The sequence below is a fragment of the Molothrus ater genome, chromosome Z (genome assembly GCF_012460135.2).
Source record: "Molothrus ater isolate BHLD 08-10-18 breed brown headed cowbird chromosome Z, BPBGC_Mater_1.1, whole genome shotgun sequence".
Lineage (NCBI taxonomy): Eukaryota > Metazoa > Chordata > Aves > Passeriformes > Icteridae > Molothrus > Molothrus ater.
The window spans coordinates 46625903-46642418 of NC_050511.2; the positions used below are offsets into that span (position 1 = coordinate 46625903).

Here is a 16516-nt window from a genome sequence, read left to right on the forward strand (position 1 = left end):
AACAACAATGGCCTCTTCCAGGGCTAGTATCTCCTGTTGGCCATAAACTGCTGCGTGGCCATGATCAGAGGCGTCAGGTCGGAGGTCGGCTTGGCTGATGTTACAAACGGATGCTGCCCAAAGAGAAAAAGAAAAACATGAACTCACAGGCTGAAACAGGCTTTCTCTGGCTTCCAGAAAGACACAGAAAGAAGAAAAGGAGGGCATTCTGGGCACCACTGTCTCCACACCCAGGACCTTGCTACATGAGGCAAAATGGCTCCCAATCCCACAAATCCGTGAATCCAGATGTCTTCAGCTTAAGGAGATTTGGTCTAGGTGACCTTGAAAGGCTCCTTGCAAGGCATCCTAGGCCAGGATTCTCCTTTGTTTTCCTTTGCAAGCCCCCAGACTGGAGATTCTTAGGAGCGGGTCCCATCAGACGCCTTGGACTTGAGCAGATGAGGAGCCCCTGGCAGCGGGCAGCTGGCGCAGCCTGTAGCCGCTTTGCCTTTTACCTGCAGCAGTTCCTGGGCAGACCAGCGCCTGTCCTCGTCCCTCTCCAGGCAGCAGTGCAGAAAGTCTCGCAACCACGCTGACTGTTGCCTGGGATTCTGCAGCTTTGGCCTGCCCCCACTGCTGATCAGCTCTTGAACCTAGAGAAGAAGGAAATGCCACGCTCTACCTGTCTCCTTCGCACCCCAAACTGCTCACACACACCCCACGGGACAGGCTCCACTCTCCCGTGGCACTTTACTCCCTGCCAGAGCCTGGCAGATACCTTTCCTACCCCTACTGAAAGAACACAAAGCCACAGGCAGCCATAGCCAGTCCAATAGGCAAAGGCTCTTGCCTTCACCCCTGATTTCACTGGCTGATGGGGACTAAAAGCCCAGCTTTGCCCTTTTGTCAAAGCTTCCATCAAGCAAAAGGCATCACCATTTTTTTGTGCGGTTCGTGCACTGAAATGGCAAGGGGACGATCTGGACAAGGAGCACGAGAGACTATGCAGCCTGGAACCTCTCATTTCCATGTGTTAGCAAGCTTGCCAGGCAGAAGAATGGGAGCAGATTGTGTTTGGGTGACAGCAGTATCTGAGAGCAGTTGCAGCGCACCGTGCGGGAGGTTTTCATCCGGTAAGGAGGCGCCCCTTCCACCATCTCGATCCCCACAATGCCGAAGGACCAGATGTCCACTTTGGGGCCGTAGAGCTTCCTGGTGAAGATTTCTGGAGCCATCCAGTAAGTGGTCCCAACAGCTGATCTCCGTTTGCTCTGCTCAGCGGTCAGCTGAGCAGCAAGGCCAAAATCAGCTGAGGAGAAAAAACAGGCCAGTGTGAACGAGGAAAGCAAACCAAAGAAATCCCCACTGTACCAATGTCCAAGAGGGCAGCGTGGAACCCGCCTGCCATCAAGGGGCCATGCTGCCATTCCTCTGGCCTGCAGCCCAGGAAATACCAAATTGGCCACTTATCAAAAGCCCCAGGTTTCAGGCACTGGCTTTTAGTGCCCTGAAGCTATTAGACTGTAAGTGCCTTGCTTGGGAAGGGACACACCCACAAGCCAAAGGCACTCCTGAGCCCTTGTTCCCAGCAACACCTCCCTGCACCTTGGGGCTGTGCTCTGTGCTTGCAGCAGGGCAGCCTGGACTGCCACAGGCACCACTGCAGGGAACCGGCAGTCACCCAAAGGCAGCCCCACACCGCAGCCTGCCACGGCTGAGCCTGGCCAACAACACCCACCCAACTTGACGGATCCGTCCAGACCCAGGAGAATGTTGTGGCTTTTGACGTCCCGGTGGATCACTTGCTTGGAGTGAAGGAAATCCAGGCCTTGCAGGCACTGAGAGAGGAAAAAGAAACACCAGCCTAAGTGGATTTCATCCCACAAGCGGGGAAGTGGCACATCTGCAACACTGCAACATTCCTGGGCCATGCTGAGCCATGGCACGACAGGCTGCTGGCAAGGGCAAGAGCTTGCTGCTCCAACACGAGGACAGCAGTGCCTTTCTAAGTGAGGGTGTGTTTGCTTCTGAAAGAGAAAGGACAATTGTTCCTCCGGCCACTGCCCTGCAACCACAGACTGCAGCAGCACTGCTGCAGTGGCTGTGCTCTCTCCAGCCAGACAAGAGTGGATGCTTTTGCAAACACCCCTTTGGTGCAAGGCTCTCTTCGAGGCTGAGCTCCATGACAGCCCAGTGTGTATCTTTGTCTGTGCCACTTATTTTACATTGTGCCACCAGCAACTTTGCCCGTCCGGGGAAGCAATGCAGCACACACAGGCTCCAGGCAAGAGTTTAGAGAGGCAAACACAAACACACGAGAAGAAGGGCAGGGACACTGGCAGGCACTTCAGATGCTCTTGCTACTGCCAGTCATAAGAGAAAGGCAGCAAGGAGGCTCAGAAGATGAAATCTCTCCTCTCCTTGTCACCCATTTGGAAGGACCATCCCGACCAAGGCGTGGGAAGCAGAGGCACCATCCCTTACCTCCCGAGAGACAGCTGCTATCTCTCCTTCTGCCAGGCGAGTCTCCCTGATGACATCGTGTAAGGAACCTCCGTCCATGTATTCCATCACGAGCCAGAGTTCCTCGTCCAGCAGGTAGCTGAAAGGAGGAAACAGCAGCCTGGAGATGAAGGCGTGCACTCAAACCACCACATGGATTCTTGTTTCTCTGTGTCTCTCTCAGAGGAAGACAGGAGGAATTGAGCAGTCATTCACTACGCTCTACAGGCCTTGAACTCTGGGCAGTCTAAAACACTGCTTGGTATATCCACACCAACGAACAGGCCAAGGGAAATACAATCTGCAGTGCTTTGGCAACACTTCAGACCCATGGGGAAAAAATCCAACCCCAAACCCAACAAAACCATGGGGTGAGAGCACAGGAACTTTGAGGCTGTTGGCTCAGTAAGATAGGGCCAATCTGGCCTTTGAAAGCGCCCTTCAAACTCGGGATGCCAGGAAAGAGTAATGCAGCCCCAATGCAATCTCCTCCCAAGACACTGTAGATCAGCCCAGAAACAGGAATGAACAGCTCCATCCTCTGCCATCCACCAAAGGAGTGGTTGAACCTCTGGCTTGCAGGATGTGAATGACCTTTCAGAGCAGAACAGCAGAACCACTCACCTGTCTACATAGTTGACAAGGTTGGCGTGCTTATTGCCACGCATGACCTGGATTTCATTCAGGCACAGTTCGCTGCCGCTCTCTTGCAGGAGACTAATTTTCTTTATGGCCACCTAAAACGACATGGAAAACCATGAACCAAAGAAGTCTGTGGCACAGGACCACAAGGGCAACATGGAGACAGTGATTATGGGATGATAGTGCTGGGCTGGGCCAAGCTGCCTTGTGACAGGACATCAGACCGCCTGCTCGGGCACCTCCCAGGACACAGAGCCACATACCCTTTGCCCTGGAAACCTGGCAGAAACACGCTCTAAGCTCTCCACCTCAGACGTCTAACAACACTCACTGTGCCCAGGGCCAGTCTTCTCCCATGGCCTTACTTTATCATCCCCATGCTCATTCACACACCTCTTGCAAGCAGGAAGCCATTTTGTGCCAGTAAAAATGGAGCAAAACTGCTGGGAAACCATTGGCACTTCTAGGGGATTTGATCATTAATCCAGCAGTCACTGGCATTCTCCATTGCACAACAACAAAGCAAACAGTTAGAGATGTGGCAGATAAAATGCTGTCCTAACAACATCCTGAGGGCTATTCCTCCTAAGAAATACAACCCTACATACTTCACGATGAAAAAAGTCCACGATGATGAAAACATCATTAAGGACACCTCCAAAAACCACAATCCAAGCACTTCCTCACTTCAGGAATTTTCATTTTGCTCCACTCAAATACTTTTCTTCACACCACTGACATTTGGAATTACTGCCTAACTGTAAAAAGAAATAACCCATGCCATGATGTTCTAGGGATATACACCGGGCTACGAGCAGGGCTTAGGCCCTTGAGAGTCTCCTTGCAGACCACTCTGTCTAAGCACAGTTCCAAGGGCAGCACTGCAGGTGCCTACAGAACTACCAGCACGATTCCCATGTATTTGCTAACAGCCAGAAAAGAGAATTCAGGAACCCTGCAGCCCCAAAGAGCAGTGCCATGCTCTGAGACACCACCTGGGCACTAAGACGCAGCCAGCGTGTCCTCCTCTGGCCTCCTTGCATTCCCAGGGGCAGCTGAGAAGGACAAAATCTGTCCCCACTGTATTTGGCAGGCGGACACTGCTCTGCACTTCATCTGCCTTTGCAGCAAAGCTCTCCTGGCCACCCAAAGCTCAGCCACAGCTCACAGCAGAGGGGAGGGCACTCGAGAGCTGCAGATGCTGCAGCGCTGCTTGGCGCTTACCTCTTCTCCTGTGGCAGTCTCCACTGCCATGCACACCGTGCCGAAACCCCTAGAAACAAAACAGCAGCGGAGAAAGAAGAAGTCCTTTAGTCCCTGCCAGTGCAAGACACTGCAGTCCAATGGCAAATAAGTCCTGGGGCAAACAGTAAATGGAATAGGACAGATTCTTGTCTGGGTCTTTCCCCCCTTTTCTCTTTCTGTATCTGTATACGTGTGTGGGATTTTTCCAGGAACTTGCCAGTTGGGCCTTCTCCCACCTCTCCTTGGAGCCTGTCTGCCAAACTCAAGCCCCACTACTGAGGCCTTCTGAGAAGCCTGAGGCCACGGAACAGCCATTGGAGGAAAGCCTCCAGACACAGATCCCTTCTCCAGCTTGCAAGGAAGTTAGTGCCCGGCCACAGCTGCAGCCACAGCCAGAGTAGGGAAAGGCTTCCATTGCTGCACACACAAATGGAGAAGTCCTCAAAACACAGGATCCTTGGACAGCGGCGTTCTGAGTCCAGAGCTGTTGTCAGCTGCTTCTCTTCGGTGCACCAGACACCTGGAGGACTCTGCTTTTCTGGAGACTTCTTGTACATTTGCCTTCTCACAGGGAAAATGTTGCAAATCAGTCCCATTTCCAGTCAGCAGAGCCGGCTTTCAAAGGGAACAGCTTGGTGGATTCTCTGCAGGAAAGGCCTAAACCCCACAGGATCACCAGGGTTCTGCCATCAGCCAGATGATGCCTTTTCCTCTGGAGTGCATTGGCACTGGCCATTGCCCTGAAGCTTTGTCTTTTGCCACCTCAGCTACAAAAGAGAGCTGCTTCTTTCCTTTCTGCTTTTGCCTGCTAGACTAGGTGGTGGCCATCCAGACCACTGAATCTTGGTTTCAGCAAAATACTGGAAAGAAATGTTACCCAGAGCTGTTCCCTGACAGCTGTCAGCTGCTGACTTGACCTCTGAGGCAACAAAGTTTCTCCTCCTTTCATTCCCACGCATTCTGTATTCTTTTGAAACATGCAAAAATGCTTTCTCCTAGGAAGAGCGGCAATCAGGTGCAACAGACTTGAGGGACAGGAGATCTGCCAGGTGCTGCTCTTTTCTTCTGCCGCAGAAAAGACATTGCCAGCATCCAGGTGTCTTTGCCGCCATGCCTTCGGACCACAGCTGTAAATGCTGACCAGTACTGAGAGATCATCAGGCATCATCCTAACGCAGTGTCTGAACAGCTTTGGAGCTTGCCTGACGTCGCTCTGGGGAGATGTGACACCAGCAAAATGCACAGGCCCTGCCTTTGAAGAAGGAACTGTGGCTGCGCTCACCCTTTGCCAATGGTTTCCAGCTCTGTGTACTCAGCCTCAGGATCTCCCTCGCTCACCAGCATCTCTGTAAAAATCCCAAGGAAAGATGCTCACTTCAAAAGAGATCCCACCCTGCAGCAGATCAGAAAGGCAGCCCCACTCTCTGCGACTCTGGGCCCTTTCAACTCAGGCAGTCGGCAAACAACACCACCACCGCACCACCACCGCCACCACCTCAGAAACAACAGCAGCAAGACGAGCAGCCCTGCAGCACAGATGGCCTACACCAAACTAGAAGTCTAAACTAAAATCTAAGCACGTGCAGAAACAGTCAGAGGATACAGGGATCAGAAACCTGTAACCAAGAGAACTGGTTGTTGTCTAGAAATGTTAAGGGCAGCAGGAATAACAAAACCTTGCTGTTCTTGGCAAGCAACACTCTGTGACCTTCAACCAAAGCTTTAATCCTTGCAAACATCAAAGGCATCTTGGCTCCTGGAATCAATTGTTCTCAACTGCTGCCCTTTGCAGAACAGCAAGAATATTGCAAAGTGCTTCCAGTAGAAGCACAGTCTGCAGCTTTAAGCAGGACAATTCTGCCTAAACAATGGCCTTCTGCCTTTCAGGAGCAGCAGCTCATGTTCCAAACTAATGTGCTGGGCCTTAGGAATGAGGTGCCTCAGCCTTTAGGACAGGCCGAGTTCTGAAGATGACCTTGGCCGTGCCCCACAGGAGCTCCTTGAGGCCTACTCATTGGCTGGGTCACGGCCTCCTGCTCAGCCAGAAACAACCTCTGGTTTGCCTTTTGCCTCCAGGGAAGCTCAGGCAAAGCCAAGCCAGGCTGAGCTGCTCTCAGAGGCAGGAGCAACACCCCAGTGACCCCTCACCACCTCAAAGCACAACAACAGGTCCTGTGTGGAGGCCTCAGGAGCTGGCACTCAGCTGAGGAGGAACAGGAGCTGGGACAGCTCATGCCGACACACGCACACACAGGGCACTGCTCCAGCAGACAAGGATCACAAAGGACGTACTCAGCATGGCCAGGCACTTGTCCTCTGTCCTCTCTCCCAGCTGCTCCCAGCTGCCAGAGGAGCTACTCGTGCTCCAGATGCACGAGCTGCTCACGCTGCACTTGCCAGCCTGGGGACTGGAGGCTCCTTCAGAGCCTTCTGCTGCAGCTCCTGCAGGTGCCAGGACAGAGGAGGTGGAGCTCTGGGAAAAGAAAGGAGTGAGGTCACAAATGTGCCTGGCAGAGGGGCCCCTGCCATTCCATTTCAAATGCAAGCCCCTGGGAAGATGCTGCTGGCCACAGCCAGGGCTCTTCACCTCTCAGCTTTTGCAGCCCGCTTCTCCAGCTCAAGGCCCAAAATCCAAAGGCTGCTTTTACACCACGGACAAAATGGCACCACACTCACTGCTAACCAAAGCAGGCACTTACTGATGATGTTTGCTCTGGGCCTGGGCTGACAGCAGGGGCAGGTTCATGAGCACCTTCCTCCTCTTCAGCCTCTTCCTCGGGTGCAGAGGCAGCCAGAGCAGGTGTTGACGCTGCCCTTCTGCTCTGGGGACACACAGCAGCATGAGGGACAGGAAAGAACCTGGCATTCACCACCTCACCTATATTCAGCTACAGGCCCCGCTGCATCTCAGCTGTTTCTTTAGCTACTGACAGCTGCTCACTGCGCAGGGCCAGGTCCCTCCTGGGGACAGTGTCTCCTCCTATCCTGCAAGCTTCTGAACTGCACCTTTGCACTGCTCTCTTCACTGGGGACACAGAGCCTGCACAGCCACTGGCCACCAAAGGCCTCACTTGTACCCCAGCAGCATGCCAAGACATCCTAATGCTACCTCCCGTCTCTTGCTAAGACAAATTCACAGCCCCGTTCAGAACAGTAGGAAGGTGATCCCTGAACTTCCAAGTTCCAGGCCTCACTGCCTGCGGGAAGGGCAGGAAAGATTCCAGCCCTCAGCATGGTCCATGCCAGGCACGGGAGGTGCTGTCTGATCAGAAACTTGCAGCTATGCTTTGCTCCAGCCACAGGACTGCCCAGAGCTGCCACTTACTGATGCTGCATGCTCAGGCCCTGCAGTGGCAGCAGGTACACTTTGCTGGGCATCTTCCTCCCCTTGGGCCTCTTCTTCAGGAAGACACACAGCCACTGGAGGCTCCGAGGTTCCCTTAGGGCTCTGCAGACAGACAGCAGCGTCAGGGACACGTAACCTCCTTTATATTCAGCTCTAGACCCAGATGCACTCAGGAGAAAGCATCTGCAGAGAAATGGGATTCTAAGGTGCTCAGACTCCAGTAAAATGGGCCAGCTAGATGGCACTGCGCTCTCTTGTACAGGAGAAATTCCATCAGGGCAGCCACCACTTTCAGCTGCTTAAAAGTTCTGGAAAGGAACTGGAGAAAACAGCCCTGGGTCCTCCTGCTGCTGCTGTTGCTGCAAAGGGCCTGGGCTGTACTTTCATTCATCCAGCCAGGCTGGCACCGGACCGCAACAGGCCCAGCTCACACCTTGCTCCGCAATGGCCAAATGCTACCAAGGCCAGAGGCTCCTTTGCCACTCACCCAAAGACCAGATTCTCTCCAGGCACGGCTGATGTGACCTGCAACACACAAGGGAAAAAGAACCAGATGCTCTAAGAAAACTGCCTGTGCTGGCCATGCCCACCCAAAAGTCAACCCAAAGACAGAGCATTCTGCTTTCACTACACCACTCCAGCAGCATCCCTTGTGGCACACAGCAAGCAAGACAACAGCAGCACAAAATACTGCCTGGTGTCTACCTTTTCTCCTCTTTGGCCACTCAACCCATAGAAACTTGAGACTGAGAAAGTCTACAAGTGGTTCTCTAACACTCATTGCTTCTGCCCCACCTCACCCGGCAGCGGCTACAGCTCCTCTCTTTCCTCTATTTCAGTCTTCTCAAGACATTGCATGCAGCAATTGCCGTGAGCTTACTGAAAACCTTTTCCCAAGGAGGCTTCACCCAAGTCCCTCTGAGCCATGGTGGCAGTTCTATCATGACACAGCACAGGAACAGCTCCTGTGTGTGGGAGCATACAAGGACTCCTCAGAAATGTCTATCTCAGAGGCCTTTACCAAGCTCATTCTGTGATTTCATCACAGAACAAATGGTTCTTTTAGCGCACAGGAAGTGTCAAGTTCCACAGGCACATGCTGGGATGAGGGAATGCAGACAAAAAGCCTTGAACTGAGGGACTTTGCCTCAGTCCTGGAGAGCAGTGCACAGCTTTTACAAGGACGCCTGCCAAACTCTCCCAGTCTTCCCATCCTGGAAGTTGTCTTGCTTGAGCCAGCAATCTGAGGAGACTCCAGACTCCATTGCCACAGGCTGTGGCACGGCAGGAGCGGAATCCCCGCAGGCTACATCACAAATGCTGCCCATGCCCCACTGGCTAGAGACACGCCCTTCTTAGCTGGAGCTGTGGGCAGGGGCGTTACCCAACTGAAGGCCTCTGTGTGGCATTTGGGTTTCCATATGCTGCACTGAACAAAAACATCTACTTACGTGCCAGGTGGGTGAAAAAGTACCCGGAATAAGCCACGGTAAAAGCCGTGAAAGCTGCAGCACACACTCCCTCCATGGCTGGAGCAGTGCTGCTCAATCTGCAAGGGACAAAGCCTGTAGGGAGAAAACCAAAAAACTCAGAGTCCTGCTGGCAGAGACCTCGTCGATCAGCAGGTTCCCCTGCAGTGAGCGTGCCGCAGAGCTGCTCTGCACACTGAGCCCTTCCGGGCCTCGGCACAGCAACTCTGCCTGACAACGCTGCCATGCGGCCGCTGACATCACAATAGCAGTGCCCTGGGCTGCTTTGTGAGTTCATGCACAGAACCACACCTTCTCTACAGATAATGCCAAAAAAAGCCTGCAGCGTTCTCCTCTGCTACAAAGCCACACAAAAAGCCCTCCTAGTCCATCACCTGTTGCTCAAGGCATCTAAGAGTAAAAACACACTAAGCCCCTCTAGCCCAAACTGAGAAGCTGAGCACTGAGAAGGGAGCAGGATGTGAAGAACCACATTAGTGCTCTTTGGCCACTATTGCTTCCGAGCAAAAACCAGAAGGCTTCTTCCAGCGGGACCTCCCTTAGTTCTAGAAAGCAGCAAACTATCAGAACCCAGGAAATTCCTCTGCCTGCCCTGGAGGGCTCAAGCCGCTGCCCGGGGGCTCAGAGACTTTGGCACAGAGCCCAAGATGCCTGTGCCTTTGATTTAGCCCTTGGAAAAAACAATCACCAATCTTGATAAGAAGAATTACAAGTCAAAAGAGTTTAAGTAGAATAATAGGTCGTTTGTCACCAGGTGAAAAAGAGATTTTTGAGGTTTTTAAAGTAACGGCTCGGGGGGTCTCAAGGTGGAGGAATTTGGATGTGCCTTGTCCTTTTTCCTCCTTCCTCCTAGCCTCCATCTTCTGGGTGATGATGGCGCTTTTAGATTGGTTTAGAGCAGAAGCTCACTGTCTCACATAGGTGATAGGTATTGGGAAGTTATTGTAAATAGTGTACACATAGTTTTTAGTATAAAAAGACAACACTGCCTCTGAGGTGGGCAGTGTGCCTCAACCCAACCTGCTAGACAGACCTTGGCGGGTCAGAGAAAGAATATTATAGATAAGAAACAATAAACAACCTTGAGACCAAGAACAGAAGAGTTCCGACTCCTTCTTCAACTGCCGGGCTGGGGAAAGAGACTTTCTAACGCATCTCAGGGTCACTCTGACCAGCAGAGATTCCAAGAGCAAACAGGGAGAAGCACGACTTCAATGACATTTAGAGTTTTCTCCTAGGTACAGAGACAAGGCCATGCGTCTTTCAGCATTGTTATTCAAAACATTTTACATCAAAGCCGTGGCTGGGATTTCAGCAGGGAAACGCCATGACAGCAAATGCAAGGAGGATCCTTCTCTCTGACTCACTCTAGCAGAGAGGCCTTGGCACCAAAGCACCACCACCATATTTTCCCCCCACTTTTGTCTTTCCACAGTAATTTTTAGGACACAGGGCTGAGATGGGTGGCACTGAAGTGACAGCTCTGACACACAGCTGAAACCATCAGGGCCAGGGGGGCATGTGGGACTGTTTTTCTTCTCCAGCAGAACAAGGCAAGCCAGAGTGCTGACACTGATACCAAGTGAGTTCAGCCAAGCCCAAAGGAGTGCAGCCAAGCCAAGTGCAGCCCAGCAGGCTGGTAGGAAGAGGCAGCGAAGCGGCAGATCCCATTCCCACAGACACGCCCGGCGTGGCGGACTGATGGCAGCGGCAGTGCCAAACAGAGCTCCGCAGGGAGAGACAGACACCCATCACCATCGCCACTGCCACCAGCACTGCCGCGGAGAGGGAGCAGCAAACTGCCACTGCAGGTCCAGAGCTGCTCCAGGCAGCACCAGCAGCCCCCATCTACCATCAGAACCATGCTGTAAGCCCTGGCCATCCTGTCTTTGCTCCAGCGGCCCCGTGTGACACTGCACCTTTCTTGCTTAAGCCATTACCTCTTTCGCACAATTTTCTTCCCATTGTCGTCATCAACTGCTTTTTTTTTTTTTTCCCTCACTACATTATAACTCTAACATTCTCAGCTTCTCATAGATTGGTTTTTCCATTGTCCCCCTCCATTGTGGTGGAGAAGGGGAGAGAGGAGAGGCTTTACCAGGACTATCTCATGATGAGGACATAGAAAGGAGGGAAGGCTTTAGAAAGAAAAAACAACGCTCAGGATGCCTCTTTGGGAAGGAAGCAAATGTGCAAGTTTCTTAATATCCAGCCACAAATCTCTGGAGTCTTGACAGCCAAGAAGCACAGGAACCTGGAAACCTTGTTGTGAGACACTGGAGGACATTGCTGGCTCAAGCCCTTTCAGGCGCTTGTAGGTGGGGAAAGGGGCAGACCAAGCCTTGCTCTGCTGAGGCGATGCCCTACTCTGCACGCCCCACACCCCCAGGCCTGCATGCCAGCCCAGCTGTGGCCGCTGATCCCTGGCACACCAGAGGCAAGGCTCCACAGCTGTGTCTGGAGCCCCTAACCCAGCTCCTAAATGGCCAGGTGAGTGGGAGCCCCATGTGGGGGAAGGCCCCAGGAAAGCCAAAGGCTATTTACCTCGGGATGTGTGGCCACCACATCTCTTGACCCTACCTCCTCTTGGAATTTCTATCAGCTGAACACCACTGGAACCAGGAGTGGTAGCTATGTTGGTTCTTTTCTGTCATTCTCTCCTGCTCTTTCTTTTCCCAATTCCATCCTCTCAGATTTTTGAGAAATTTAAAATCTATCAGGCTTAGACTTTGTTAAGCTGAATGGGCTAAGTTAATGCTTCATGGAAAGTTTTATGTTGATTGAATCCTGCTCAAAGGGGTTTTTTGCCTTCAAAGTTCACTGATTCTCAAAAGTTGCCAGGGAAGAGTTTTTTGTTGTTCCAGCTCCTGGAGAATGTCTCGTCAGTATTTCTCCCGCTTTTCTAACTCAGAGTACATGAACAAGTTTAAGTCCTTTTAAAGTCTCTCATAGAGCAACGTTGTTGGGGCCTTACATCTTAATTGGCACAGCAAGCAGGGTACTCTTGAGGTGACACGGGCCTTTTATACAGCAGGAACTGCTCATGACATAATAAAGGAGAAATCAATTTTCAGTCAAAGCTGCTATTTCCTGGCACAAAATAATGGAATCCCACGCAGAAACTGATCTGAACTGCTCTCCAGTGACCGACTTGCTAAAAGCTTCAATAAAAACTTGCCCAGCACAAAAGAGAGAGGGGGACTGACGGAAACTGGCACCATCCACAGTTACTTGTGCAGAAAAGGTGACCTTTGGCAGAAGAAAATTAAACATTCCCAGGGAAGGACCATGCCTGGTAGCCATAGGCATGGAGGTTTGACTCAGAGAGCTGAATGTTGCCCAACAGCTAGAAAAGGAGCTGAACCAATTGCAAATTGCCTCAGAAGCCTGAAACAATAGGCGGCCTCAGGCCAGAGCAGGAACTGAATGCTGGGGTGAAGGCAGCCCCCAAAACATGAGAAACCACTGAAAGACGCTGCTGCAAAGCCAAAGAGCCTTAGAGCTGCAATTTAACACTGCTGGGCAAGGCCTGGAACCAGCGCTTTCCAGACTCCAGGAACAGCCGGGCCTCCCTGACTGCAAGGTCAGCCCCGCAGCCCCTGGCAGGGCTTTAATGCCTCAAAGCCCAACCTCGCCCCTCAGCCCAAACTGCGCCCGCCCCTCCCAAACACAGAGGCGGGACGGCGCCGAGGGGATGTCACCTTCCTCTGCTCCCTGCAGGACAGGTTCCGCTGTGCACAGCCAATCTTCTCCCCTCCTTCTCATCCCAAGCCCTCCCCGCGGATAAAGAAGGAATTCGCTCCTCAGGAGGCAGAGTCGGGGAGTGAGTGATACGTCAGTCTGCAACAGAAGTGGTTGAATTACACGGGAAAATTAACAATGATCCCAAAGAAATAGAGAGTGTTCTGAGAATTTTTCTCTTGGGGAGGAATGAAATAAATCTTTTGGAGAAGGAAGCACATGGTGAAAAGCCCTGGTCTTCTGCCTGGGGAACAAGCTGTGGTTTGCAAAGTTTGGACCCCTTGGAGAGGGGAGAACCCCCAAGCAATGCATGAGAAACAGGGGATGTCCCATTCACCTCCTTCAGTGTTATTGTAATTTATTTCAAAATTTATGGATGTAGGCTGAGAAAACAAAATCTCGGCACCACCTCCAAAACGTGAGTTGGGAGAAGGTGGTGAATTCAAATATCCCAAGAGGCTCTCTGGAAAGAAATTGGGGAATAAGTAGAGACTCATTTTCCCTGTATTCTCAAGGAAGCTTTGCAAACTGCTCCTCCTGTGCCTCCTTCTGGCAGCCGTGGGCATTGAGCCTTGTCTGCCACCAGAGCCTGGAGGCAGAAATGCTGCTGCTAGAGAATCTGTAACCCTTAGGAGAAAATGCTTTCATCATGGTGCAAGTTTGTTGTTTTGGTCTCACTGATGTGATAAATGGCTGTGATTCGTGCTAACAAAATTGTAAATATATCAATAGTTTTGGAAGATAGTTGGGAAAAGTATATGTGATCAGTGTTATGAAGCAGATAGGTTTTTTAGCTGAAACCTGAGGGAAACAGGATACAGGATACCTTGGGAACGGACTAAGTATTGGTAAGGTACTTGATATTTGAAAGAAGATAACTCTTGCCAAATAAGTTTTATTAGTGATTGTCACTTTCTTGATGTCTTCTACATTTCTTTATACAGACTTTTATTGCAGGTTTGATTAAAGCATCACCAAAACTTTCTCAGGCAGAGAACACAAAAGTGGATAGTTCCTGTGTATGAAGTAGGTCCAAGTGGGACTGACTTTTCTTCTTTGAGAGGTGTTTCATGGAAAGATGAAGTGGTACAGGACTGAAGAACTGCTGTTCTTCACTGCATTGAGTGTTCCCATGTTTTTATCTTGCTAAGTTTTAAGACATTCATGTTCATGTGTTTTATATACATTTGGTGCAAGCACTATTGAGAAATTTTTGTATTTTCTCTCTGGTTGCCACAGGGGGTGGGGAAGATTCCTCCCTAAACTTTTCTTAGGAAAACTTTGAGACCTCTTCCTATCGCCTCAGAGCAAAGCAGAAAATTACTCCACCAGGGCAAGTATGTGTAGGTTTGGTGAGGGATGTGTAGAGCATGATTGTGCAGAAGAAAGGCATGTGGAACTGTTGGTGGCCCCTGGAAGCAGGGACAAAAGGGGCTGACAGAGGAGCAGAGGTGGCAGCTGGAAAGCTCTCTCCAGCTGTGGACATAGAAGGCAGAAGTGGTTAGGCTGACTGAAGACAAGAAGAAAGATTTTGGGTTTGAGAAGCACTGAAGGGTAAGGTAAAGTCAGGAAAGGTATTTGGTCTGAAGCCAGTAGCTTGACTGCAATGATACGCTGAGGAGGTTGGAGCCTCTTGAGTTTTGTGATGTCTTTGAGCCCCACCCCTGAGGCAATCCAGACTATTGCGACTCTTAAGTCATTTCAGATGACTTTCCTGAGAAAGGCTGCTCTGCTGTCATTTTCTGAAACACAGTGAGAGGATCCCTCTCTGGCTGCCTCTTCCTTTCTCTGCCCCACATGACAGCCAAAGTGAGTCCATTGCCAGCAGGAGGGGTGTGCAAATGGGGAATGTCCTGGGGACGCATGGCCAGCGTGGAGCACTGCTATTGGCATGCCAAAAGTCTGGTGGGGAGAAAGCTTCTTGTGTCTCATTTGCAAGCTGAGCTTCCTATCCCCTTTCAAAGCCTTTCACAGTCTAGTGCTCTGTCAACAGTGCCTCAGTTCTGTGATGGGAATTGTGAAGTCCTTTCAGAGAAGCCTTGCCTGAAAGAGAACAGGTCTGGCTTGCAGTGCATTGCTCTGTAGGCCTTAGGAAGTTGCTTTGCCAGCCCTTACCCACTTACTGGCCAAAAAACACAGGTGAAAGACTGAAGCTTTGCCAGCTGTGACAGTGCCCCAATGAGAAGGCAGTTAGGGGCAAAATAAGGAGAATTATTTTGGTGCTGGCACACACATCAGGTACCAGGTAGGTGAGAAAAGCCATCTGTAAATAGCTCAGCTGACAATCAGGGAGGGGAAGGTGCAAAGAAAGGAAGAGGTAGGAATCTCAAAGGAATGAGAGGACTATGTACAGAAGTTGAAACTAGCTAAAAGAAAAAAAAAAGTGTAATTGGATAAAATACTGAAAAAATTAAGCAAGTCTTCTCTTGGTGCTGGATGGTGCATTGGGGGATAGTGTTGGCAGCTTTGGGTGCCCATCTCAAAGCCATCACCTGTTTTCCCTCTGCCCTGAGACAGGTTCAGACAGGCTGTTGATCTGCATGGCCACTCCCAGTTGGCCCCAGAGTCCTCTCCACTTCATGATCAGATCACCATAAGTTTTCTGGCTGTCATCCGTTGTGGCTTCTCTTCTCCTGAGCCTTGGTGTTGGTCATTGTTGTCTGATGTGTGGCTGTGTGCTCATTTTTGGCCTGTGCCCTCCAGGACAAACTCTCATGGATCACCGCTTTTTCTTTTATTTAAAATGAATGGTATAACCATTATAGTAAAAATCATTTCTTCTCATAACTAAAACCAGCACAATACTTAATAGATTTTAATTAAGTATGAGAATTAAAATAAACTGGTGGGTTCATATTGCAGAGCATATCCAAGTAATAAGTAAATACAATTTTCATGTCCCCTCACTTCTCGGGGCCTGACTCCCAGACGGCTCCCCGCCACTTCATTCCCCCTCACTTACCCACAAAACAAAAGAGAACACAAAATCAAAGCCAAAAGACTTATGGTGGAACCTTTCCCAAGTGGCCTTCAGCAAACACACAAGTCAAAAGAAAAGGTTTCATGGGGGACTAGAATGGGGGAACCTTCCGGTGGTGCAGGGCACAGAACTCCTGTGGGGGCAACAGAGTCGATCCTCCAGCTGTTTTTTTCTCAACATTTATTGTAGCTCTTATCTCTGAAATATGTATTGCAGTAAAAATGGGGGACTGCTAATACAAGAGAAAAGTGCGGGCAGGGTTGAGGGCAGTCAGAAAGTGGGTTAGGGTAGAATCCAGGATGCCTGCCAGGGCCATCCTGGCAAGGGGTCAGAAGAGGAGGGGAGATGGCAGATGGCTGGTGGCTCGCCTGTGCTTGCTCTTGAGCAGGTTCCATCTCCCGGCCTGTCCTTCCCAGGGACAATGGGTTCAAGGAAGCAGGGGTGGAACAGGAAAACTGGGAAAGGAAGTCTATCAAATATTGTGCAACTAAAATTTAAATTTAAATGGTAGTCAAATATACCGTCAGTTACCAGCAAACAAAGCAAAGTAAATGATTTTCAATAATCACAGTATCAAATGTTTATTGA

The 16516-nt window shown here is 50.8% G+C and overlaps 1 protein-coding gene across 1 annotated transcript; it reads right to left on the minus strand.

The window, feature by feature from the left end:
• Positions 1-23: 23 nt before the first annotated feature.
• On the minus strand, positions 24-11172 carry LOC118699670 (serine/threonine-protein kinase PAK 3-like). The gene is made up of 13 exons (XM_036403767.1): positions 11148-11172; positions 9169-9282; positions 8205-8242; positions 7697-7819; positions 6664-6844; positions 5654-5717; positions 4351-4399; positions 3109-3221; positions 2467-2584; positions 1721-1820; positions 1095-1291; positions 498-635; positions 24-113 (listed from the first exon to the last, which is right to left on the minus strand). Exons 1-13 carry the CDS (start codon positions 11170-11172, stop codon positions 24-26), a joined length of 1350 nt encoding a protein of 449 aa, XP_036259660.1.
• Between the last annotated feature and the right edge of the window lie 5344 nt (positions 11173-16516).

Bases quoted from the DNA above. Each gene is read 5' to 3' on its own strand.
- LOC118699670 (XM_036403767.1), bottom strand. From the start codon at position 11,172: ATGGGAAGAAAATTGTGCGAAAGAG. The intron at 5,718-6,663 runs GTACGTCCTTTG...GGATTTTTACAG, and splicing joins CAAGTGCCTGGCCATGCTGA to AGATGCTGGTGAGCGAGGGA. The intron at 3,222-4,350 runs GTAAGCGCCAAG...ATGTCGTTTTAG, and splicing joins AGACTGCCACAGGAGAAGAG to GTGGCCATAAAGAAAATTAG.